At 38.3% G+C, this 27,257-nt stretch overlaps 2 protein-coding genes across 2 annotated transcripts; one reads left to right on the forward strand and one right to left on the reverse strand.

Annotated features, from left to right (window-relative positions):
• Positions 1 to 1,714: 1,714 nt before the first annotated feature.
• On the reverse strand, positions 1,715 to 13,425 carry LOC103460872 (cell adhesion molecule CEACAM5-like). The gene is made up of 10 exons (XM_081616872.1): positions 13,392 to 13,425; positions 12,815 to 13,159; positions 11,607 to 11,891; positions 11,093 to 11,359; positions 7,373 to 7,651; positions 6,784 to 7,044; positions 4,856 to 4,961; positions 4,427 to 4,467; positions 4,314 to 4,351; positions 1,715 to 1,876 (listed from the first exon to the last, which is right to left on the reverse strand). Exons 1-10 carry the CDS (start codon positions 13,423 to 13,425, stop codon positions 1,763 to 1,765), a joined length of 1,770 nt encoding a protein of 589 aa, XP_081472998.1. The 3' UTR covers positions 1,715 to 1,762.
• Positions 13,426 to 14,459: 1,034 nt separating this feature from the next.
• Positions 14,460 to 26,951, forward strand: LOC103460871 (cell adhesion molecule CEACAM5-like). Its single transcript, XM_081597347.1, has 8 exons — positions 14,460 to 14,493; positions 14,707 to 15,039; positions 15,649 to 15,933; positions 16,380 to 16,646; positions 16,954 to 17,232; positions 17,486 to 17,746; positions 25,346 to 25,702; positions 26,887 to 26,951. Exons 1-8 carry the CDS (start codon positions 14,460 to 14,462, stop codon positions 26,949 to 26,951), a joined length of 1,881 nt encoding a protein of 626 aa, XP_081453473.1.
• The last annotated feature ends 306 nt before the right edge of the window (positions 26,952 to 27,257 follow it).

Raw genomic sequence — 27,257 nt, forward strand, 5'->3', positions numbered from 1 at the left:
GAAAATATAATTGCCCGTCTACACAACCAGTGGTTGTAACACTCCAGGTGGCAACAACTCACATTAGGCTCTGCATTGTAAACTATTTCTAATAAATTCAGAAAATGATCTCAGAATCCTGACAATGATTTGTTCAGCAGCTTGTTGAGTCAGCTTAAAACCTAGAGATGATCCACTGGCTTTTTATTAACTGTGTTTAATAAAAAGCCAGCAGCCAATTCTGGAAGATGACACTTTTTTATCATTCCTTTTACAAAATAGGGAATTTAACTTTACATTCCTGTGTCAAACATTTCCTTCTTTTAATTTTAATTATATTGGTCAAGTTCATCTGGTATGGATATTCCATTTTAAATAGAGTTGAGGTGCAAGCTTCTGGAAGGGCTTCAAAAGTTCAATCAGTCTCGGTATTCAGACATCATCTACAACCTATTTTATTTACAGCAATTCTGTTCCATACAAGGAATAAAGGCTAATATAACTTTAAATATATTTAAGAATGTTTAATCAGGAGAAAAATATTTTCATAATCTCCTTAAATACCCTTTTCACATAAGAAGAAAGTAGTAGTAAACACAAATTCACCATGAAACATATTTGGAGGAATAAGATAAAATTTCAAAAGCATGATTTTTGTGTCCTACATTTTGAATAATTGGAAACTGTCTTCAATTTGTTGATCATGCATTGTTTCAAATGATAAACCCATTAAATTAGTTTGTTACTTCAGTGATTTCATGTTGGTACAGTATAAAAACAACATCACAAAGAATACATCACCAAGCTACAGTATGACCACACATCTGGTTGTATTCATCAAAGTAGCTTAAGTGCAGTGTTCTGATATTTACAGATGATATTTGATATTTTGCTTGAGCTTCTCAAAATAAAATTTGCACTTCTGCTTCCAGAAAAGTCAATTATTACAGTAACCTGACTGGATAAGTGATGTTTAACATCCCCATTCTAGACCTTTCCTGTTACTAGAGGCGTAATGGTGCACATATTAATACTTAAAGTATTGATTAAAGTCTACTAAAATTGAACCAGACCGTGACTTTTGTGTGTCGTTGCACTCCTAAACATTGGAGGATTTCTTTTTAATCAGTGCAAATTCTGGCATCTACTGTAAACTGAATGTGGCTGCAGCTTCTTTAGCTGCAGCCACATTCAGTCACATTGGAAATTGAATGTGGCTGCAAAGATATCTTGCAATAACTTTGCACTATCGCAAGATTAGTATTATCCAAAATTGTAATGACAAATTAACAAGATACGCTAAATTCAGACTGGAACCATGAAAATTTTAATCTTGATGATTTTATTATATCTATATTTACTCTGAATCTATATATGTATAAACTTTAATTTTGTCTAGGAACACACTACACATTTCAGGAATAACATTTTGCATTATAATATTGACCAGATTCGTACTAAAGGAAATAATTAAGCCATAAAGAGAAGATTGCTGCTCTTTGGATTTACGAAAGTCATAAAATGAAAAGAGGGAAATATTCTGCCTTCTGCTTTCTGTTGCCAGTAAGAGCTGAGTTTAGTTAATCATTAAATACTAACGTGCCAGAATGAAGTAAACAAATTTTGCTAAAGCAAAGCAACAATTTCATCTCTTTGACGAGCATCAGCCAGCTCTGTCATCGTTGGCTTTTGCTTAAAGAAATGTCAAGTTTTAGCAGGATTTAGTTAAAGCCAGACAGTCAATTTGGTTTCAGCTGCATGTGGGCAGAGAGGGAAGAGTGCTTTAGTTTCTGTTGACCCTGATGTCAGCGTAGGTTGATGAGGGGTTGTCTAATTCCCACTGAGGTTGCACATTTTTCTTGTTCTTTGCAAACCTGACATCTGCATAGTTCAACTCCTGCATGGTAAAAAGAAAAACAAGATTTGTGAGAAACATCTTATTTATAAATCAAAACTGTTTAATTTGCAAACTGTCTGCATTATCATAGATGCATAAAATATATTGAATACTGAATGAAATACACTACAAGTATATTGAGCTGTATTTAGTTTTCCTGGTGTAAAGACCAACATTGTGACTTTTTGGACTGCAGGCCTGGCCCACCCCCCTTCAGCCTGGCCCTGTTGTACTTTCACCTTGAAAGTAGGTGGGGACCATCATATCAGTCAAATTCCTATTGAAGCTACCAAGCCCATTTCCCCAGAAACTGTGGAAAACTTTTATTCTTCATTGTCCAGTCCAACTCCTTCTGTACATGACTGTCACTGAAGCCGCTGAGGAAAAGAACTACCTTAACATTACCCTTTCATTAAATCGTTAAAAAAAAATTTAGCTGTGAAGCGAGATCAGAAAATCCCCTGATTCAGAGAGTCTTGGCGACTTCTGATTGCTTCAACGAGTCGTGGCAGACTGGCTCTTGTACTGGAGGTTTCTTCCTGTTAAAGGAGAGTTTTTCCTCTCCACTGTTGCTACAAACATATTTGGTATGAGGATTTGTTCTATCATCAACAACACAGAGCAAACGATTGTCACCATGCTTGTCCAAGAGTGAATGCTGCAAGTCAATGACTCCATGCATTCTGGTGGGTTTCCTTAGATTGAAACGTTTTAATCTACTGAATAATTAATTGAACATACTGTACCGTTGGATACAGGATAACTTGGAATGTATATGTCAGTGAATTAAACAAATTTTTTTGTAAAGTGCATTGAGACAACATTTGTTGTGAATTGGTGCAATATAAATAAACTGACATGCATTACACTGAATTGAATTAGAGAAACGCTCAACAATTTAAAGAACTTTGGCTTAAGTGGCACTTATGTTTTCAGTATCTAGTGCAGCACAGAGTGTAGATTCATCCTGCGGATCAATTTCAAAACCCTGAAGCATTTGATTATGCATAAATGTCAGAGCCAGACATTTGTGTGTCAGAGCATAAATGTGGCCATCTTGAGCCTGTCTGGCTCTCATGGTTATAGAGAGCCGGGTGGAAGTGTTAACACTAGACCCCAGTTTGAAGCAAGGCCAGGCGGGGTATGTCTCTGGCACTCTTATTCGATCAGACCTAGTCATGCAACATCAGGTTGGGAACTATTGACAAAAGTGCCAAATTAATTATCAAATGGATATCAATAAATCAATAAAGTAAATTTAGAAAAATATCTCTTTAGTTACTAATGTACACAATAGAAGTCGTGCCTCCAGTTATGTTGCAGGTCAAATTGACCCGTTTCAAAGTTTAAAAATATTTTTAAAATAGTTGCAAGTATTTTTATTGCATGAAACTTTTTCTATTTGTCTTAATAGGTGAACTCTACATATAAATTGAAAATTTATTCATTTTACACATTTGCAGCCCCCCCTGCGTCTACTTGTTACATCGATACTGTTCGGGTCAATTTGACCCGGCAGTCAAGTTAAAGTGCAAAAAAAGATTAAAAATGTCCAATTCTGTTTGTTTCCTTACAGCTATGAACCTTATTTCACCACACACACACAAACACAACACAACACAACACACCACACACACACACATGCACACACACGCAGACACACACAAACCCACTTTCTCCCTGCTCTCTTTACTTCACAATGAACTGCGAGAAAGCAGGTGTTCATACAACTTTTGACGGGAACCTTTTCTGTTCCCGTGGGTAAACTCCACCCACACTGAGTGGACACTCAGTAGAAGTGGAGGGGAACATAAATACTCTCTGCATGACTCATTTATCTTGATTTTAATTTGGCGGGTCAATTTGACCCGGAACAGTATGTGTGTCTCAAGTTCAATTATAAAGATCACCCTTTGAAAAAAAAAATTAAATGTAATATAAAAAAATTTACCAAAGATCACTTTCAAGGAAATTGTTGTTTTTGTGTCTAGGTTTTTTTCAGTGGACATAAAAAATGTAAATCCCATTTTTTATGTCCAAATGAGTAAGTTGTCGTCATTAATCCTTAATTTCTGAGAAATAAAAAAACATAATTGCACAAATTTTGATTGAGATGGTTAGTATTAGACTTAATAATCAGATAAAAAAATGTTTTGGAGGAATATTTTGGTTCCTGACACTATTGCATGATAAAACTCTACCCGGGTCAAATTGACCCACGAACATTATTGCTGTACCTCACAAACGAACATAATAGGAGGGTTAAGCATTTTTACACCTTTGCATTGAAAAGTTCAGATTTTCTGAACTTTCTAAGCAAAGAAACACAAACTAATTTTACCCCATCTGTGACTGTTCACTGTGACTATTTAACCATATTTTAAAACAATGTTTAATATGAAACATTGAAACATAGTATAGCATTGATGAGTTTTACCTCATTACTGCTTACACCATTATCTCGTCTGTTCCCACCTGTAATACATAGATAAATTAAAATTAAACAAGTACTGAATAATCAACATACATGCACAGCAGCTACACACCTACCTGTTGAAATATTTCTATTTGAGGTTTTCCCCCAAGATTTTCTGTTTAGACAAAAAATATAATAAAAAATAGAAGTTAGAGATTTATAAATATTCAACACAATCTATTTTCCTATCCTAGTCTTTCATAGTTATTTCGAATTATATATAAAATAATGCAATTACAATCACTGCATGAATATTGTTTTACATTTACAATTATATTAAATGCATTAATAAAATGCAAATGACAGTACATTCAGTCAAACCCAAAATTATAAGTATAGCTAGAAAACAAAAGCAGTGCATTGTCAAGATACATAGACTATGTCCTTTTGTTCACATTTTTAAGGCACAATCTAAAAACATTGTAGCTGGACATTACTGGACATTATTATTAATTACATAGGGTTGTTTTTTTATTTTATTTTCAGGGCTATTTTTCACTTACTTTTTTTTAAGTATGAAGTACACTCCAAGAGCAATTAAAGAAACACATACTAAACACCCAATAACAATTCCTGCAATGGCTCCAGAGGATAATGAGTCGCTGCTTCCTAAAAAGCAACAAAAAAGAAAAATATGCTTACAATGCAAAACTGTCAAGTTACACAATTCCTTGACAAAAGCATATTATCTCTATACACAAAACAAGAAGCAGTAATTGATATGAATGGTGCTATAAATAACATATTTTACAATTAAAACATGATTCAGACTCTTTTCTGCTGTGAAATAACACAATCAAAGAACTAGAGACCAAGAATAGAAGCACTGAAAAAATGCTTCTAGTTTTTTCAGAATAGAAGCATTTAAATTCTGAAGTAGAATAGAAATGCTTGGGACGTGTTGGTAATGCTTTCTGGAGAGGGGCTAGATGTGATGTGGTTGTATCATAGAAATCATCTAACACCACTGAACCAGCCCTTCACATAAGAAGTTCAAACTTAAACTGCCTACTGATCTGCATATCAGTATATAAATGTGAACACATTTATGAGTGTGAATGAGTGAATCTCTGTTGTGTGAAGAACTTTGAGAAGTCAGTATGACTGGAAATGTACTTTATAAATTCAGTTCACTTACTAAGATAAGACCTAAATTTAATAATCTGCCCTTCTAACCCTAAAAATGCAATTCCAGCAGTAAAGATGCCTGTTACAGACTTATGCTGTTGGGACACTTTTCTTCTAATTAGACAAGAAATCTGGTTGGAGTTGATGGTATGATGGAAAGAACTAAATAAAGGACAATAATGGAAAAAAAACTATTAAAAGGCAGCAGAAGACTGATTGGGATGGATGTTCAGCTTCTGTCAGGAAAACAACCCACAATCTAAAAGATTTGAGCTGCATTCAGTTGTCTATTATCTTCTAAAAATTAAACTTGTGAGTTTTAGATTTTGAACCTAAATGTATCAATTTGTGAAAGGTAAACTTACAAAGTAAGTTGTGTGAACATTTATTAATGTTGTCAAACCTCCAAGAGTTAGATAAACAAGAGTTTTCATATTAGCGCTTCAGAAAAACTTAAAGAAGAAAAGGACAGGAGTGGGAACTATTTCCCAGAGTGCTTAGCAGCATGTTTCTGTGTCCTGTGTTGCACTGTGAGCAAGATAGAAGTGTGTTACATTGACTTGACTCTTGTGTGTTAGCAAAGCTTAAAGTTAATGTCCTGTACACAATAAATAATGTTGAGTGGAGTTTATTGTAATGTTTAATAAAATTCATTTTCAGATCAGAAACTTTGTTCATGCAATTGGAAATAAGAATTTAAATTATTCTAAAGTAAAATAAGTAGTTATTTTAACTTGATATTGTCAGTGAAAATAAAAGGGAAACGTGTGCCCTTTAACCAGGTGAGGGGAGTTTTTTCTTGCATATTGTGAAACAATTATTTGGTTTAAGTTGCAGCATTAAGTTAAAACTTACAATTAAAGATTAATGAACTTAAAAAACAATGTTTAGACAACTTGTCTCTTGTTGTTAAATCAACTTCATGAATTTTAATTTCTGGGTTAACTAAAACAACTTTCATGTTGACTTAAATTGCATTTTCAAGGCAGCAGGAGGACTTTCATTTTCAAGATAAACCACCTGCAAATGTTTTACAGTGCAATACAGTCAGCCAGAACTACAGTGGCATATTTACCTATTAGTATGGCTGGCCTAGTCAAAGTCCAGACATTAAATTGAATTTAGTCTAAGTAAAAGGTGGTCCGAGAGGGCATAGGTGGGCTGAATACAAATACACTTTTGAGATTTTTATCTATAAAAGATTTAGAAAGCTGTTTCTCTTCTTCTTTACCAAAATGTGTTGGTCCATCACATGAAATAAGAATAAAGTATTTTAAAAGTTTGTGAGTGTGATGTAGCTTACCTTTTATAGAGACAGCTGAAAGTTGAGATGTTTGATATCTTGAGGTTTTGCTGTTAAAGGCCTGACAGCTGTAGTTTCCACTCTGATTCTTCTGAACATTGAGGAGTTCAAGCTGAGATCCAGAAGCAGACAGACTTTTTCCATTAAAGAACCAATTAAAACTGGCATTAGGTCTGGAATCAGCTGAACAAGACAGACGGATGTTCGACCCTTCTGTATATTCTTGAAAAGGTGGTTCTAAGTTGACATTTTCTGGACCATCTGTAACAATTAATATTAATTAATTCTCCACATTGATCTTATAACCAGCTTTTTCAGTGTAGTGTTAACAGCTGGTTCATTAAGAGAAATAGTATAGATATTTGAAAAATAAGCACATATTTAAAGTTTATTAGATGACCAATGTTATTACTGACATTATTAACTGATGGTGTTTTGCAAATATGATGGTGTTGTACTTAATCTGACTTTTTAAAAATGTGTTTCTCATGTTTTCTCATATAGTAAAATAGCAACAAACAACAGCCTTTAAGCTCCAATAAATGTATTAATTTCAAAATAAGTTTATCATAGTGTTGGAAAAACTCACAGCTGACAGAGAGGTGTACAGGATCACTGTTGGCACTGCTGACAGGATTGGACACATGACAGATGTATGATCCATCATCATATCTGGTCACATTGATTAACTTCAGCTTGGATCCTCCATCAGTGATCTGAACTCTGTCACTGACTGAAACCTCAGAGCTGCTGTTCATCCAGAGGAAGGAGAGAGAAGATCCAGAGGAGGAGCAGGAGAAGCTGACAGACCCACTGAACTCAATCAAGTGGGTAACGTCTTGAGTAACTTTTACATTAGAGACTCGCTCTGTGGGAGGAAAGCAAAACAAAAATCAACCAAAGACAACTTTTAGTAGAAGATAATCATATTTACTCTTTATAAATTATGTATACTGCTGAATGTTGAAAGGAGAGTTGGTGGGTTAATGAACAGGTTTATTATTCAACTTTCTAAATTGATATAAAATGTTGGAGGGATTATATTGGAAAATGTGTTTTAAGATGTCTAAAACAATTACATATAATTTGGAGGTACTTCTTTATTTGGATCAAAGTATGAAATACTGAGGTACAGTTAAACCCAAAATAATTTGTATCACTAGAATATTTAGACTTCTAGTAATCTTTTAGTTGTACCAGAATATTTGTTCTGAATGAAAGTATTGTAAATGGTTTGGAGTGGCTCAGTTAGAGTGGTGACTTGAAGTCTTTCAACCTGAAGGACTTAAATTATTAAAATTGTAACTTTTATGTCTCATACAAGTTGGTCAACAATTATAGATTAATTGCTGTAATGCAATTAAGAGTTGTTGCTTTTAAAGTGTAACTAAATGAAATTGTCTTGCTGATAAACTCTCTAACTAGCTTATTTAGGTTGCTTAGGTTATTATTTAGGTTATTTAGTTAGATTTACATTTACATTTGTGTGTAAATGTGTTTACTTCTACAATTTTCTGCGTAAACTGTCTCAGGTCTGGCCTCCATCAGTTGAAAGACTCTTAGGCAGTTAAATTTTCCTATTGGTTGCAGAGGTACTGCTTGGTCCAAATTTGTCACTCAATCTTGCGTTCAGATATAACATCTCATTCCGACACACAACAGTCCCGCCCAGTGGCGAGTCAGGACTTGGAATAGTGAGCCAAGCGTGATGCAGCGAACATTGATTGATACCGTTGCTCAGCTTTGTACATATGTGATTTGTTTGCAATGTGAACACGGAGTAGAATGCCTCTCCTCTGTTCTGACTACTGGAGATGGTATGGTGTTGAACAAATGACTATGTCAGACTAACAGCAGTGCTGAGTAAAGTAACTCACAGACAGACTCCTTGAAGATGAGTTGCAGATCGTTGTCTCCAACAACACAGAAAAAAAAAAACTAGATTCTTCACTAGTTGTTGTGTCAAAGTCACTAGAGGAGTCTGAAAAGTCGCTAAATAATTTTGTTTAATGTAACTGAACTCCAAACCCTGTGAAAGAATAAACTGTCACAAAAGAGGTATGGCCTAGTGTGGGGATAAGCGGAGGGGATGAGTGAGGTTATGATGAAAGAACCACTGCTGTCAACTAGCCCACTATATTTACCAATTTTTCAGTACCTTCTAGCCTAGTGACTTCTTTCAACAACTAGTGATAAATCTACTGGCTCTTTTTCTGTGTTGTTGGAAACTTTCATGGCGACAAGGCTTTGCAGCTCGGCTGCAGCTTGGCTGTTTGGATGTTACTCTCCCAACATCAAAACAAGATCTTGATGAAAAATTAATGCAACACTGGATGAAAATAAATCTTGTGATTTTTCAGGTTTTCCCACTTGCAAAGCATGTAGAAGACTGTAATTTTTATCATAGGTACTCTTCAACTGTGAGTGATGAAATCTAAAACAAAAATCCAGAAAAATACAATGTATGATTTTTAAATAATTAATTTCCATTTTATTGTGTGAATAAGTATTTGATCATCTATCAACCAGTAAAAATTTTGGCTCTCACAGACATGTTAGTTCTTCTTTAAGAAGCCCTCCTGTTCTCCACTCATTACCTGTATTAACTGCACCTGTTTGAACTCGTTACCTGTATAAAAGACACCTGTCCACACACTCAATCAATTAGACTCCAGCATCTCCACAATGCCCAAGACCAGAGAGCTGTGTAAGGACATCACGGATAAAATTGTAGACCTGCACAAGGCTGGGGTGGGCTTGTGCACCCCAGCAGCTTGGTGAGAAGGCAACAACAGTTGGTCCAATTATTAGAAAATGGAAGAAATATAAAATAACGCAAAATCTTCCTCGGTCTGGGGCGCCATGCAAGATCTCACCTTGTGGAGTGTCATTGATCTTGAGGAAGGTGAAGAATGAGCCCAGAACTACACAGCAGGACTTGGTCAATGACCTGAATAGAGCTGGGACCACAGTCTCAAAGAAAACGATCAGTAACACTCTACACCGTCAAGGATTAAAATCCTGCAGTGCACGCAAGGTGCCCTTCCTCAAGCCAACGCATGTCAAAGCCCATCTAATGTTTGCAAATGACCATCTGAATGATCCAGAGGAGGAATGGAAGAAGGTCATGTGGTCTGATGAGACAAAAATATAACTTTTTGGTTTAAACTTCACTCTTCATGTTTGGAGGAAGAATGATGAGTACAACTCCAAGAACACCATCCCAACCATGAAGCATGGCGGTGGAAACATCATTCTTTGCGGATGCTTTTCTGCAAAGGGGACAGGACAACTGCACCATATTGTGGGAAGGATGGATGGGGCCATGTATCGTGAGATTTTGGCCAACAACTTCCTTCCCTCAGTAAGAGCACTGAAGATGGGTCGTGGCTGGGTCTTCCAGCATAACGACCCAAAACACACAGTCAGGGCAACTAAAGAGTGGCTCCGTAGGAAACATCTTAAGGTCCTGGAGTGGCCTAGCCAGTCTCCAGACCTGAATCCAATAGAAAATCTTTGGAGGGAGCTTAAAGTCCGTGTGGCCCAGCGACAGCCCCGAAACCTGAAGGCTCTGGAGGAGATCTGTATGGAGGAGTGGGCCAAAATCCCTGCTGCAGTGTGTGCAAACCTGGTCAAGAACTACAGGAAACATCTGATCTCTGTAATTGCAAATAAAGGTTTCTGTACCAAATATTAAGTTTATTTTTTCTGGTGTATCAAATACTTATTTCACACAATAAAATGGAAATTAATTATTTAAAAATCATACATTGTATTTTTCTGGATTTTTATTTTAGATTCCATCACTCACAGTTGAAGAGTACCTGTGATAAAAATTACAGTCATCTACAAGCTTTGCAAGTGGGAAAACCTGAAAAATCAACAGTGTATCAAATACTTGTTCTCCCCACTGTAGAACTTCAGTGCATTGTTCTTAAATGATAAGTGAACAGATCTTAATGATATGTATATTGCCCACAGAGATGTTCTCATAATCTTAAATTTGCAGCATATTGTGGAGCCCTAGTAGACGATTAATGGGTGAATTTTAGCTCCATGCTTCAAATCTTTCTATACTATGGGTTGCAGTGTTGACATTTTTGTCCTTTTATGTTATTAAACTAATATGATTATTAATGTAGCCACCAATAATTGTAAAATAATCAAAATAATTTGGCCCTGTAATTGTTCTGGATTATAATAATGTTGAAAGTATTATATGGTAATCTTTTTTCCAATACTAACAGTGATTCTGCTGCTCATTTTTATAACACATATTTCTTTTTACAAGAATGTTTTTCATACCTACCATGTACAGAGACAGATGAAGGTTCAGATGTTTGATATTGAAGAGTTTTGCTGTTAAAGGCCTGACAGCTGTAGTTTCCACTCTGACTCATCTGGATGTTCGTCAGTCTGAGCAACGGACCACTACTGGTCAGCTGGTCTCCATTCAGAAACCACTGATATTCAGCAGAAGGTGATGAGTCAGCAGAGCAGGTCAGATTAATGTCTGACCCTTTCTCATAATGTTCCTTAAATGGATACACTTCTATTGTCACATTGTCTGGACCATCTGAGTGTATAAACAACAATATGTAAAGAGAATATAATTTTACTGAAAAAGTAATGATAAAGAATTCCATTTGTGCAGAAGCAATTCTTAAAATAATTACAATTATTTTAAGAATAAATATAAATTAAGTATTAAGAAAGTTAATAGATAAAAAAGTACATTAAAGTTGCAAAACTTTTCCAGTTATATTTATGTAATTGCTGCAGCAGATTTAAACATATGTTGAGCATGTAGATGAACAACTTACAACTAATAGAGATTTTTACTGGAACACTGATGGCTGAACTGGCAGGATTAGACACATGGCAGGTGTATGATCCCTGGTCATATCTGGTCACATTGGCTATAGTCAGAGTGGAGTTTTCTAAAGTTGTGTTGATCTGAACTCTGTCACTGGCTGTAACCTCAGATTTGTCTTTCTTCCAGAGGAAGGAGAGAGAAGATCCAGAAGAGGAGCAGGACAGATGGACAGAGCTGTTGAACTCAATCAAGTCTGCAATTGGTGGGGAGACACTTGCATTGGAAACTGGTTCTGTTGGAGGAAACCAAAGTTTTCATCAAACACAACAGAAAACAATCTCTTCTGTAATTATTTTCACAAAAAAAACATACAAATCTTGACATGGGAGAAATGATAAAACAATTAAACAGTATGAATTTGCATCTTGTTTATGCTGAATAAAAGCTTACTCCTCAAATAACCTTTATTATTTTCACTTGAATTAACAAGCATTTTATATAATTTTCTGGATATTTGTAACAACAAATGCATTTAAATCAATTCTAATTTGCATGAATATGTGACAATATTTAATGTCTATAGTTGTGAAAGTTTTATTCTGCAACATTTAACTCCAATTCAAACCTTGTCAGTTTTATTTTATATCCCTAATCAAAAAATATGACGTGTTGGGAACAAAGAATAGAAAACTAGTACAGCACTGAGAAGGAAAATCTCCACTCAGCAAACTCTACCATAAAATTTGATGAATTATTTACTCTGCTTCCTCTCACTTACTCTTTTCAAGGCACATTTTAGGCACATCAGCACAAAACCATTTTTGACAAAACTGCTTGATGAAAATTAATCTCACTGGTAAGTCTGAAAGCATGTAACAGGCTGGAAGCTATGTCTAAGTAACAACACAACTGATCGTGTTTCTGAGCTTTTCTGATAAAACCTAAAGTTTATTTTATTTTTTATTTTGACCAATGTCATTTTAAATGCTCTGAAGGAAATCTGTTTTTAAATAATGTAGTACGCCATTCCCTTAACTCCTTAATTCTTATTCTCACAAAATACATTTAAAATAGTTCAAAGCTCAGCATAACAGGCTACAGCTCTCACTTGTTTAAATTGTTATAAGATGGATGGAAGGTGAAAAACTGAAACTAACGTGTCAGTTTAGAGACTGAAACGTGTTCGTTGAATCTTGGTTTTCAACATTTACTCACCATAAACAATCAGTGTGGTGCGTCCTGTCCTTTGAACCACACCACCTTGAATGGTAACTGTGTAATCTCCACTGTCACTGAGTTTCAGATTCCTGAGTTCCAGAGATCCAGTAGATCTGAAGAGAGTGATCCTGCCTTCATATCCTGTTCCAGTTGTGTTTGCAGTTGTGTCTCCAATAGCCTGTGAGAGAACTATGAGTTTAAGTCCTGAACCAGAATCAAACTGCCAGTTGACCAATGAAAATGGTGTCACTGTTGGATCCAAGTTTGTTGTGAACGTTACTGTCCCTCCAACAGAGGCAATCAGAGGACCATCTGGTAACACACCAGCTCCATCAGATAAACCTGGAAAACAGTTACAAGTATAATGCAGTATTAAAATGGCTTAAAAAGTCAAAAAACAAATCTGGATAATAGAACAAAAGGTTAGCCTACTATAAAATGCTGAAAGTATACACCTAATATTTTAGGTATGTTTTAATCATTTTTGATATATGTTTAAGAATAAGGTTTAGCTGGTTGTTGGATGATCAAAAACTTGACAGAAAAAAACATTTTACTCTTACTAATCTCTTACCTATAAAAACCACAACAAAAAGCAGTCGTAACATTGCTTTGATGCAAATCTAGAGGAGTCGGTGTAGGGACAGCTCAGGACTCAAACTAAAACTTAGAAAAGCTTTGCAATGAATGGTAAGCTTAGTGCTGTAAATTATTACAGTAGTGAGAGCCGCCTTGAGAATCAACAGGATGTCCCACTGGAGTTAAAAATTGCTCGATGGCTCCCTCCTGTGGTGAATATATATATTTTGGGTGATCTAAACAAAGAGGGACAGTATATTTTATAAGTTAGACTACTTCAAAATGGGTAAAGAAAATGTCAATTTAATAAGCTTACAGAGTATTCAATAAATTATTTAACAAGTTCAAATGTCCACCCTTTTTCATTGTGATTTATTTAGTCAGATTTTAAGACTATATTAGCCAGTTGTGAAATGTAAAATTCTGGCAACCAAAAATGTCTGGCAACTACAGCAGTTGCCAGACATTTACTGTATTTTGGCAAATAAAATTTACTGTATTTTAGCATTAGTAAATTTTATTTGCCAAAATACAGTAAATGTCTGGCAACTGCTGCAGTTGCCTGACATTTGTGTCAAATACAGACATGCCAGACATGTCTGTATTTGCTAAATACAGACATGTATTTATCAAATACAGTAAAATACTGGCAGTTTTGGTTGCCAGAATTTTACATTTCACAACTGGCTAATATAGTCTTAAAATCTGACTAAATAAATCACAATGAAAAAGGATGGAGTTTGAACTTGTTAAATAATGTACTGAATAATCTGTAAGCCCAACCTGATTCCTATTAAAATTTTCTTTATCCATTTTGAATTGGTCAGAAAATACAGTATACTGTTCCTCTGTTTAGATCACCCAAAATATATATATTCACCACAGGAGGGAGCCATCGAGCAATTTTTAACTCCAGTGGGACATCCTGTTGATTCTCAAGGCGGCTCTCACTACTGTAATAATTTACAGCACTAAGCTTACCATTCATTGCAAAGCTTTTCTAAGTTTTAGTTTGAGTCCTGAGCTGTCCCTACACCGACTCCTCTAGATTTGCATCAAAGCAATGTTACGACTGCTTTTTGTTGTGGTTTTTATAGGTAAGAGATTAGTAAGAGTAAAATGTTTTTTTCTGTCAAGTTTTTGATCATCCAACAACCAGCTAAACCTTATTCTTAAACAGAGCTGAAAATAATTAAAATATACCTAAAATATCAGGTATATATTTTCAGCAAAACCTGTTCTTATCCAGCTTTGTTTTTGACTTTTTGAACCATTTTTAATACTGCATTATACTTGTAACTGTTTTCCAGGTTTATCTGATGGAGCTGGTGTGTTACCAGATGGTCCTCTGATTGCTTCTGTTGGAGGGACAGTAACGTTCACAACAAACTTGGATCCAACAGAAACACCATTTACGCTGGTCAACTGGCAGTTTGATTCTGGTTCAACACTTGAACTCATAATTCTCTCACAGACTGTTGGAGACACAACTGGACCAGAATATGAAGGCAGGATCACTCTCTTCAGATCTACTGGATCTCTGGAACTCAGGAATCTGAAACTCAGTGACAGTGGAGAATACACAGTCAGCATTCAAGATGGTGTGGTTCAAAGGACAGGACGCACCACACTGATTGTTTATGGTGAGTAGATGTTGAACGCCCATTATGTTTAATTAGATATTTTTGCTTTTTTTAATTAGAATTTTATTTCCTATGTTGTCTTTTGACATCTTGTTTCAGCCATTCGTTTTATTCAAGCCTGTACGTGTTTATATGACATCAAATTATAATAGCACATAGGTCTTGTGAATAATTAATAGTAGCATAAAATTATAGCTATAAGTTAGTTACATAATTAATTATTACCTTCTGTGTATAAATTATTGCCAGAAGTCCCATTGAAAGATTTGGGTTTCAATGGGATTTGGGTTTCTATTATTATAAGTCAAATCACAACTGTAAGCACATTTGTTTAAAACTGCCTTCTGCTCTTTCTATCCAGATGATTTTCTGATTTTACTAATGTATCTTTTAATTTATTGTATGTATTTTGTATGGTGTGCTTGAGGCACCTTTAAATAAAATGTTTTATTATTAAGAAAACTCTACTTTCTAAGCCTACATACTGAAGCATTAAGCTGAGCATGGCCTTTTGGGAAAAGCAGTCTTATGTCTTTAAAATGATCCTGATGGTTGTTTTCCCTTTCATATAATGTCACTATAAGTTAGATTTTTTGTTTCCACCAACAGAACCAGTCTCCAATGTCAGAGTCTCCCCACTAAGTGCAGACTTGATTGAGTTCATCAGCTCAGTCCGTCTGTCCTGCTCCTCCTCTGGATCTTCTCTCTCCTTCATCTGGATGAAAGGCAGTTCTGAGGTTTCAGCCAGTGACAGAGTTCAGATCAGCACAAATGAAGGAAGCTCCAATCTGACTATAGTGAATGTGACCCGAAATGACCAGGGATCATACACATGTCGTGTGTCTAATCCTGTCAGTTCAATCATCAGTGATCCAGTAAACATCTCTGTTAATTGTAAGTTGTTCATATACATGCTCACCATCTGTTTAAATCTGCTGCAGCCATTGCATAAATATAATTTTAAAGGTTCTGCTCCTTTAATATATTTTTTTCTAACTTACTGAGTAGCCTACTTCATTTAATTAATTGGTAACACTTTATTTGAAGGGGTGTGCATAAAACTGATACTGTGATAAACGTAACATAACATCTGTCATGAACATAAAGAAGTCTTTATGAATGCTTATGACAGTTGTCATGAAGTGTCATTCGATAAATAATGGCACTTTTAATGCAAAGTTGCTCTAAAAGTTGCATTGAAAGTCCATTAAAAATGCCAACTTTGCATTGATTATTAGAATTTATAAAATCTTGCAAAGTTGGCACTTTTAATTGACTTAGATTTGAATACATTTTTCAGTGAGATTAATTTCTTTACATGTTGCTGTTTCTACACTCAGATGGTCCAGACAATGTACAAATAGAAGTGTATCCGTCACAGGAACATTATGAGAAAGGATCAGATGTTAATCTGACCTGCTCTGCTGACTCATCACCTTCTGTTGAATATCAGTGGTTTCTGAATGGAGACCAGCTGACCAGTAGCGGTCCGTTGCTCCGACTGATGAATATCCAGATGAATCAGAGTGGAAACTACATCTGTAAGGCCTTCAACAGTAAAACTCTGAGATATCAAATATCTCAGCCTTCACCTATCTCTGTACATGGTAGGTATGAGAATGTTTTCAACAGCTCTACCTCTGTTTTTCATTAATAATGTCACAAAGGAATATGAGTTACTCTGCTATTAATGAGTAGAATATCTTTTCTTTTACTTATAGTGTTTTGCTTTGAAGGAGAAAAATACCAGGCAGTCTGAGACGCTTATCCTCAGTCTTTTTAAAACCAACTTTTTTACGTAGAGATACGTAGTTCAGGTCTTCTGTAATGATTCTTTTCTCTTTTGATTAAATTTCTCTTCAGTTGTACTTTATTGTCATGTATGACTTCTTTCTTTTTGTTTTTTCCACCCAGAGCGAGTCTCTAATGTAAAAGTTACTCAAGACGTTGCCCACTTAATTGAGTTCAGTGGGTCTGTCAGTTTCTCCTGCTCCTCCTCTGGATCTTCTCTCTCCTTCCTCTGGATGAACAGCAGCTCTGAGGTTTCAGCCAGTGACAGAGTTCAGATCACTGATGGAGGATCCAAGCTGAAGATAATCAATGTAACCAGATATGATGATGGATCATACATCTGTCATGTGTCCAATCCTGTCAGCAGTGCCAACAGTGATCCTGTACACCTCTCTGTCAGCTGTGAGTTTTTCACCACTATGATAAACTTCTTTTGAAATGGAAATAATAGGAACTTAGCAAATGTATTAGTCTGTTTTTTGTTGCTCTTTCTACAAAATTTGTGAAAATATGAGAAACACTTTTTTTTAAAATCAGATCAAGTAAAACATCACCATATTAATAAAACATCAGTTATCATTTCAGTTTTGATATTGAAACTCTGGTTATGATGTTAATATGGAGAATTAAAATTGATTGTTCTCTACAATTGCAGATGGTCCAGAGAAAGTCATCTTAAAATCACAATCTCAGAAATATCCAGAAGGGTCAAACATCCATCTGTCTTGTTCTGCTGAGTCCAGACCTAATGCCACTTTTGATTGGTTCTTTAATGGAAACGTTCTGTCTGGTTCTGGATATGAGCTTGAACTCCTCAATGTTCAGAAGAATCAGAGTGGAAACTACAGCTGTCAGGCCTTTAACAGCAAAACCTTAAGTTATCAGACATCTCAAGTTTTAGTCCTATCAGTAGTGGGTAAGTATAATAAAGTAAAAGAAAATGTGAAAGCAAAAATCACTACTGTTCAAAAATGGTTTAAATTATTATTTTTTTTACCTTTTTCTAATAGCTATTTCACTAGCAAGGACCATGCCACAAACCTGTACGTTTAAAGATTTATTTATGAATGCATTAGGGATGAAGGGGAGAGGGATTAAGGGGTGAGGGAATGAAGGGATGAAAGTATGAAGGGATGGACGATCTTGATTCGGTCGTCTGGGAGAATGACGAAGGGCTTGGGATGTGGACACTCTGAGTGGGGGTATGTCTTCGGGAGGCGGTTCCTCTTATTTATTCCCGAGCCAATATAGGAGCCCCAAAAGTGTCTGATTTGAATTGAGATGAGAAAGGAATGGGTTGCGAAAAATCACTGAGATTATACGGATGCGTGAAAGATACGCCGGTGATGACCGGCGAACTAAAACTTGAACCGTCTTGTAGGAGATAGCCTGAGTAGATGTTGAAGAGGCGTCTCCTACGTGAAAGAATAGGCGGAATAAGGTTTGAGAGAGAAGCTGGACTTGACTAAAAAAGCTTGGGCCGGACTTAAGTGACTGCATTACGGGATGCTGATGTGAGGCGTGGACCATGAGAAGAAATGGTTGCTGAATTTCTGATCTGAATGCGAAGATGGGCTCATATGGGTTGAGGATGGAAGAGATGAAGTAAGTGAGAGAAAGCGAACTGATCGGTTAACTACTCTGAAGACTGATGTCTAAATGTTATGACTAATACCTGACGAGTATGGGTGGATAAAGAATTATGCTTGAAGAAAGGAACAGGGGAGTCGGTTGGACATTATAGAAGACTGAGGAATCGGAGATTAGTTAATTTCTGAATCTGGAGCAGAGAGTCAGAATTTGAAGGAAATGATGGAACATCGGGGTTCTGAGTTACTGGAATGTGAGCTGCTCGAACCTGGAACTGATGCTGCGCTGAGACCTGTATGAGTCTGAATAGAGGAAAGTAAGCTTCTTACGCCGTTCGTGTCCCCAAAGTTTCGCTGCCGTAATGATGAATTCGAATGCGAGGTGAAATGGATTCTAGGCCGTTTGCTTCGTCCGTTTGTTTCTGAAATGGCTGCCGAGCCTCGGAAGGAGTTGGATGTCTTCAGGTTGAAGAGAAGTCATTGTAGGAGAGAAAACTTGCCATTTCTCGTCGTATAGAGAAAGGGATGGATGGATGAATGTGGATAGGTATAGAATGAGGATGGATGGATGAATGAATGAGTGGATGAATGAAGGGCAGGAGGGATGTATGTGAATGGATGAGCAGATCTGGATGGTTGGATGGACGGATGGATCTGAAATGGATGAATGGATGCGGGTAGAGGGATGGATGGATCAATGAATAATTTGGTGGGTGGATGAATGGATGAATGAATGAATAAATCAGTGGGTGGATGAAGGTATGTGAATGGATGAATATGAGGATGGGTGGATGAATGAATGAATAGATCAATGGGATGAACGAATGAATGAGTGAGTCAGTGAGTGGATGAAGGGATGTGAATGGATGGATATGAGGATGGGTGGATGAATGAATGAATGAATAGATCAAAGAGTGGGTGAATGGATGGAGGAATGTCAATGGGTGATGTAGGGAGGGATGGATGAAACGAGGATGGAGAGGGAGAGTAATGGTACGAGTAGTGGCTGGATGAGAGGAGTGTCGCATGAACTGCGAGAAAGACATGCAGGGGTGAATGCGGACGTACGATTCAGGTTGAAAGAGCCCGGTATGGCCCTTGATAAAATGGTAGAAAGTGGCCTGATATCTGGGCTGCGGAGAGCATGCGATGTAGATGGGAGCCTGATCTTCTAGATTGAAGAATCATGTGAAGAATGATGAAGCGATGGCTATGGAACTCAGACCAGGGACCTGGATACTTGATGTGAAGTTCCTTTGAGGTTTGCGGCAAGATGTGGACGTCCTCTACAATTCTGTTGTTGAGAGTCGTCTCTTCTGCCGTCGTCTGTTGGGGTGGCAGCATCGGAGTCGGGGACCTAGAAGTTCGATGGCCTGATGAAGATTACTTCAGTTCTGTAGAAGACTAGAGATAATTTGGATGGCTCCGGCTGAGCCGAAATGCTGTGCTTGTGTTTGGCTAAAAACCTAGAATATAGAGCACATCACTATGGTTCTAAGGTCTCTGCTCTGGTTCCCTGAAGCTCGGAGAGTAAACTAAGAATACTGCTAATAGTTTATGATCCTTGAATGGCTTACGCCGAAATACGTAAAGATTTGCTTTTGAGATGCTTATTTGAATAATGTTCGCATGATCCCCGGCCTGAGAAAGCCAAGCATCTTGGTTAGAGGTTTCTTCAGATTTGTGTTGGACAGATCGCTGCGGAGTATCTTTCCTGCCAAGGTACGACAACATTGTTAGAATTTGATGGTGAAAATGATGGTGAAGCGGGAGAGGGATGTTCTGATATGTTATTGCATGAAAGGGACAGAAGGGGGAGCTTTGATTATGCATGTTAGAGGAATGAATAACGAACAGAGAAGAAGGAAACAGAGGGCAGATGGTAGTCGGTTTGAAAATAGAGTGAAACCTAATCAATCAATCAAATTTTATTTGTATAGCACATTTCAGCAGCAAGGCATTTCAAAGTGCTTTACATAATTAAAATAAAGACAGAAATAATCAGTGAGAAAGAGAAAGAAATAAAAAAAAACAAAAAAAAACATCATTAAAACGTCAAAAAGAAATAAAAAGAAATTAAAAACATTAAAGACATAAAAACATGGAAGACATCAAAACCTGCACTCTAACCCTAATTTAGCCAAAAGCAACTCTAAACAAGTGGGTTTTAAGTTGAGATTTAAAGGGACCCAGTGTTTCAGCTGTTTTACAGTTTTCTGGAAGTTTGTTCCAAATCTGTGGTGCATAGAAACTGAATGCTGCTTCTCCTCGTTTGGTTCTGGGGATGCAGAGCAGACCAGAACCAGAAGATCTGAGGGGTCTAGACGGTTGGTACAACAATAACAGATCTTTAAGGTATTGTGGTGCCAAACCGTTCAGTGATTTATAAACTAACATTAGTATTTTAAAGTCTATTCTTTGAGCTACGGGGAGCCAGTGTAGGGACTTTAAAACTGGTGTTATGTGCTCCATCTTTCTGGTTTTAGTGAGAACCCGAGCAGCAGCATTCTGGATCAGCTGCAGCTGTTTGATTGATTTATTAGTCAGACCTGTGAAGACGCTGTTGCAGTCTTCACAATGCGGCTAAAGATAAACGCATGGATGAGTTTCTCTAGATCACGCTGAGACATAAGTCCTCTAATCCTAGAGATGTTCTTCAGGTGATAGAAGGCCGACTTTGTGACCGTCTTAATGTGGCTCTGAAGGTTCAGGTCAGAGTCCATCACTACTCCGAGGTTTCGGGCCTGATCGCTGGTTTTTAGTTGTTAAACTGAAGCTGTGCGTTGATTCGGGTTTGCTCCTCTTTACGTCCAAAGATAACTTCAGTTTTGTTTCTGTTCAGCTGGAGAAAGTTTTGGCACATCCACACATTGATCTGTTCTAAGCATCTATTCAGTGATTGGATGGGTTCAGAGTCACCTGGTGACATCGTGATGTAGAGCTGTGTATCATCCGCATAATTGTGGTAGCTAATCCTATGTCCTGTTATAACCTTAGCCAGTGGGAGAATATAAATATTAAAAGAAGGGGTCCTTGAACCTTGGGGTACCCCACATGTGACCTTTGACCTCTCTGATGAGAAGTTTCCGATTGAAACAAAGAAATCCCTGTTCTTTATGTAAGATTCAAACCAGTTGAGCACTGGACCGGAGAGTCCGACCCAACTCTCCAGTCGATTCAGTAAAATGTCGTGGTCAACAGTGTCGAAAGCTGCACTGAGGTCCAACAGAACCAGCACTGTGGTTCTCCCACAGTCTGTATTTATATGGATGTCATTGAACACTTTTACAAGGGCCGTCTCCGTGCTGTGGTGAGCACGAAAACCAGACTGGAAGGAGTCAAAGCAGTTTGTTATTGTTAGGAAGTTATTTAATTGTTTAAAAACAGCTTTTTCAATAATTTTGCTGATGAATGGGAGGTTGGAGATCGGCCTGTAATTCTGCAGTAGGGATTTGTCCAGATTGTTCTTTTTTATCAGTGGTTTGACAACTGCTGTTTTCAAAGCCTGGGGGAAAACACCTGAAGAGAGCGATGAGTTTACTATTTGGATCAGATCATTAGCAACAACAGGCAGGACTTTCTTAAAGAAATGTGTGGGTAGGACATCCAGACAGCAGGAACTGGAGCTTAATTGACTTATAATTTCTTCTAGGGTTTTATAATTTAGTAGTAGAAATTGGGTCATTTTTCCTGCATTTGTTTTGTTTGGGCACAGCAGTAGTACTGTCTTTGGAGTGGATGTGCAGATTAATCCTCTGATATTTTGAATTTTCTCTAAAAAGAAACTTGAAAACTTGTTGCAGGCGGCAATAGATTGAAGCTCAGGTGGCAACGTCATCGGAGGATTTGTGAGCCTGTTAACAGTAGCAAATAAAGCTCGAGCGTTGTTAGTGTTTTTGTTTATGACATCTGCAAAGAAAGCCTCTCTTGCATGTTTTAGTGTTGTGTGATAGTTACGTAGTCTTTCCCTGTAGATGTCATAATAAACGTGCAGTTGACCTTTACGCCATTTCCGTTCGGCCCTACGGCAGAGTTGTTTTGCAGATTGAACTACTTGTGCATTTCTCCATGGAGATTTCTTCCTACCAGTCACAACCTTCACTTTAGTGGGGGCAATGTAATCAATGATATCTGAAAGTTTGCACTGAAAATCATCCACCAACTTATCTACGTCACTATAACTTAAGAGTGAGGAAGAAGAGTAGATTTGATTAAATGTTTCTGCTGTGTTTTCTGTGAAAGTACGTTTTGTGATAGTAGCTTTTTGTCCAAGTGGGTTAACGGATAAAGAACTGTCAAAGAAAACAGCAAAATGATCCGACAGGGCGACATCAGTTACAGAGACATTGGAAATATTCACACCCTTACTGATAACCAGGTCCAGTGTGTGTCCCTGAGTGTGTGTTGCTTGTTTGACATGTTGTGTTAAACCAAAACTCTCTAATATATTACAGAGCTTTTTAGCCCCTCGGTCTTGGGGGTTGTCAACATGAATGTTGAAATCACCGACAATTATCAAACAATCGTAATCAATACATATGAGAGATAGAAGCTCATTCAAGTCCGCAAAGAAATTTTCCACATATGTTGGTGTTTTGTATAGAGTTAGTGTCAAAGTTCGTTTGTGGCCTTTTACCTCGATTCCAAGATATTCAAAAGACATAAAATTACACATAGAGATTTTACTACAGTTTATGGTATTCTTAAATATTGAAGCCACGCCTCCTCCTTTTTTGTGTTTTCTATTTTCACTTAAAACATTGTACGTAGGAGGCGTTGATTCAATTAGTACGATTGCTTCATTATTGTCATTCAGCCATGTTTCTGTCAGAAATAAAACATCAATATTATGCTCAGTGATGAAATCATTAATTAATAGAGCTTTAGAACAGAGAGATCTGGTATTAAAAGAGCCAATTTAAGTGACTTGGAGGCTGAAAGCTCTTCAGTCTGAGGTTCCTTTAAATAGGGGATCAGTCTGAGGTTTGAATTAAGACCACTGTTTTTGTATTTCTGTTTTTGTAACTGTTCTTGTAGTGATCCGGACAGGTATTGTCCTGCTACGCAATGTTGGGGGCCAGACACATTCTGGAGGAAGATGGGTGTAAAGATAACATCTGGACCCCGGTCTCAGACCTCAGAAATGCGGAGTGCTGGATCTTCAGGGAGGTCAGGGGCAGGTGGCTTAGATGAAGTGAGAGTCGTGCCGAGGCAAACCTGTTCATCCATACTAACCAGCCGGGAGGAGAAAGTGTCCGTCCGTCTTTCTCTCTGACCTGAATTCTCCACCAGCATTTTCAGGCGGCTCAGGTGAAGCCCGACTCTCTTTAGTGGTTCACTTTCTAAGAAACTCTGATCTTGTGAGTGAGTGTAGGAGCAGAGAGGGAGGGGGGAAGGAGAACGGAGGGGGAAGATGTGGGATGGGGGAAGGAGGAGGGGAACCAGTCATTCTGTTCACAGCCAATGTTTTATCAGTTTGTATTGGAATAGTTTGTTCTTGATATGCGGAGGGCTCCATCCTAGTCAGACATCCTTGAGCCTGTTCTTCTGAAGCGATGGTCACATTGTTGTTCTGGTTGATAAAATGAAAAATGTTTGCAGTGAGCAGCCTTATTCCGTGTTTGTTAAGATTGCGTCCTCCTCTTCCAAAGAGGTGAAAGCGCTGCCAGTAGATCCAGAAGTTATCGATGAAGGTCACTGAGCTGGCAGAGCAGATTTTAATCAGCCATTTGTTTATCATAAGCAGCCTGGAATGTTTTTCGTCTCCCCATTGAGGCGATGGAATTGGACCGCTGAGAAATAACTTCGTTTTTAATTTTCCCATAGTGTCCAGAAGAATATTAAAGTCCTTTGTCAGAATCTCAGATTTTTGCTTTGCCAGATCGTTGGCTCCAACATGCACAACTAAAGTCTCCATGTTTGGCTGATCAGTGGTTAGAGAGAGCACTTTGCAAGTCAAATCAGATACAGATCGTTTTCTTGGGATTGCAAACATGACTGATTCCATTTACTGCCTCATCTTCAACAATAAGCACTCTTGGCATACCTGTCATTTTCCTGGTGGTCACTTTGTCCTTCGGAGCTTTGTGCGGTGGATGCGTTGGTTTAGCCTCATTGCTGATGTTTGAAGGTGGGTTTTCACTCAGAGGCTCGTGCTGAAGTGCAGAAAATCTGTTTTTCAGTGGGATTCCAAAGGAGTCAGGATGTCTTGAGGCTCGGGCTGGTCGCTTTGTCCTTGGGAGTGGGCTCGGTGTAGTCGTTTTGGTTCCAGCTGCTTGTGTGCTATTCTTTGCCGGAGCAGATGTTGAGGTTGAAGGTTGGGTTTCGGCTCAGAGCCGGCCACGCTGATTCATCCAGGTGAGGGGTTCTCCCCGTTAGTCGTCTCATGGGATCTGCAGTGTGAGACTTTTGTTTGGCTTGGCGCCCTGAGCGATCCAGGGTGAGCTGCTTGGTGCGGGGTGTACGACCTCTCCGCTGATTTGAGGAAGAGTTGTTTCATATCCACAGGTAGCGTTGATGTCAAAGTTCACCTCCAGCCGTTGAATCTTTGTTTCTAAAAACTGAAGTCGTTGTAGAATACTGCTATTCATTTTCCGGTTTTAGAGTGAACGCTGGCGCGACTTGCTGCCGCTGCTCGCCGGTTAAATTAACTTAGTTTATGGTCTTGTGACCTAATGGACTATGCAATTGCACTAATCAGGCTGACTAACTTTTGTCTGTTCAGCTAAATCGCCGTTTTTGACAACACTGCGTGTGTACATGGACTAGCTTCCACTCTCCTGCTCTCATCTACTACCTGAGTCTTACCTGTCACTGCTCACCTGTCCAGGCTGCCGACTCCTCTTCTACAATGCCAACTAGCAGGATATATATCTGGGCTGTGCTTTTCTGGACTCTCCTGGCACTCTTTCAACAACCTGTTACAGGTCAGATCCAGTATTCTGCTGCTGAGCTCCTCCGGCTGCGGTTTCATCTACCTGCACTTTCCCCTGCTTCACTACTCATCTCGGATGCAACTTTCCTACCACGCCGGAAATACATCCACCGCGGGTCTCGTCGGAACTTCCAAGAGGACACGTCGAAACCCATACAATCCATCTGGTCTACCTCTCGTCGTCTCCGGCGTGCTTCCAACCGGGTTGTTGACCGCAGCGTGCTAGCTTGCCTAGCCCGGTCAGCTAACACTCCTGCAAAGTCTGATAACTCCTCTGTAAACTTCGGTCTGCTTAACATCCGCTCACTCACGGGCAAGGGACATCTCATCCAGGATCTCCTCACTGACCGTAAGTTTGACTTTCTATGCTTGACTGAGACTTGGCAACAACCTAATGACTTTTCTCAGCTCAATGATTCTACTCCACCGGGGTTTGTTTACGTCCGTCAACCCCGTGGCACCGGCCGGGGAGGAGGTCTCGCGATAATTCACCGCGAGAAGTGGAAAGTCTTGCCGTTGTCTGCTCCCACCTTCTCTTCGTTTGAATCAACTGTGTGTCAGCTCTCTGGACCTACCCCCACCATCATCACAACCATCTACCGCCCCCCGAAAACTAACAGTGACTTTCTGAATGACTTTGCTGCTCTTCTCACTCACCTGTCAACCCTCTCACCAAACATCATAGTATTGGGTGATTTCAATATTCACATGGACGATGGCAATAGTTCTCTGACTAAAGACTTTTCATCCTGCCTCCAGAGTTTTGGTCTCCAGCAGTTCATCAATGTTCCCACTCATTCTAAGGGTCATGTCCTGGATCTAGTCTGTTGTTCTGGTGTTTCCCCCTCTGATTGTACAGCAGATGAACTTGCCATAACTGACCATTTCCTCCTCTCATTTAATATTTGTCTCCCTCTCTCAATCACTAAGCTTTCCCGTCTTATCTCTTTCCGTAACATTAAGGATATTCATTTAAATTCTCTCTCCTTCGGCGTCAATTCTCTCATGGACAATATATACTCAACTCTAAATTCAACCACCCTTGATGACCTGGTCTCACATTACAACACTGGTCTTCACTCAATACTCAACTCTCTTGCTCCGTTAAAAACCAGATCTGTTTCTTTTGCTCGTTCTGCCCCCTGGTTTACTCCTGAACTTCGGCTCATGAAGGCCAAAGGACGGCAACTTGAGAGGCTCCACCGGAAAACTGGACTAGTTGTTCATAAAGACATTTACAAAAATCACATATTACATTATAAGGACTGTATCACTCAAGCCAAATCCTTCTACTACACTGGTTTAATCTGTTCAAATGAAGGCTCCACCAAGTCAATATTCTCACTTTATAAGAACATCATTCAAGTTCCGGACACTCTACCTTCATATTTGTGTTCAACTGATTTTTGTAATTCCCTCATGTCATTTTTTGACAGTAAAATTCTTAAGATCCACCAGCATCTCAGCTCACAACCCTCCCCCTGTCCTACTCTTGAACTTTCTCCTCCAGCCCACTCCTTCTCTTCCTTCCAGCTCCCAACAACATCAGAAATTACAACCCTTATACACAAATCCAAGTCGTCCACCTGTCTGCTTGACCCCCTTCCCACAGTCCTGGTTAAAGCCTGTGCCCCATCCATACTCCCTCTTATCTCTGCCATTATTCACTCCTCTCTCTCCACTGGAACAGTTCCTGCTTCATTTAAAATTGCTGCCATAACCCCCATCTTAAAAAAACCTGGTGCTGATCACTATAATCTGAATAATTTCCATCCTATCTCCAACTTGCCTTTCATCTCCAAAATTCTTGAGAAGATAGTAGCATCCCCACTTCACACTTATTTATCCAACAATAACCTGTATGAACTGTTTCAGTCTGGTTTTCGTCCCCTCCACAGTACAGA

The sequence above is a fragment of the Poecilia reticulata genome, chromosome 16 (assembly GCF_904066995.2).
Source record: "Poecilia reticulata chromosome 16, P_reticulata-male-v2, whole genome shotgun sequence".
Classification (NCBI taxonomy): Eukaryota; Metazoa; Chordata; class Actinopteri; order Cyprinodontiformes; family Poeciliidae; genus Poecilia; species Poecilia reticulata.

What these genes read in the sequence shown, in the direction of transcription:
- LOC103460872 (XM_081616872.1), bottom strand. Translation starts at nt 13,425, where the DNA reads ATGTTACGACTGCTTTTTGTTGTGGTTTTTATAG. An exon ending in CACCACACTGATTGTTTATG is followed by an intron (nt 11,892 to 12,814) that starts GTGAGTAAATGT and finishes TTCCTCCAACAG; the next exon opens with AACCAGTTTCCAATGCAAGT. An exon ending in ATGGTGTAAGCAGTAATGAG is followed by an intron (nt 1,877 to 4,313) that starts GTAAAACTCATC and finishes TTTACCATGCAG; the next exon opens with GAGTTGAACTATGCAGATGT.
- LOC103460871 (XM_081597347.1), top strand. Translation starts at nt 14,460, where the DNA reads ATGTTACGACTGCTTTTTGTTGTGGTTTTTATAG. An exon ending in TTTTGTTGTGGTTTTTATAG is followed by an intron (nt 14,494 to 14,706) that starts GTAAGAGATTAG and finishes ACTGTTTTCCAG; the next exon opens with GTTTATCTGATGGAGCTGGT. An exon ending in AGTAAACATCTCTGTTAATT is followed by an intron (nt 15,934 to 16,379) that starts GTAAGTTGTTCA and finishes TTCTACACTCAG; the next exon opens with ATGGTCCAGACAATGTACAA.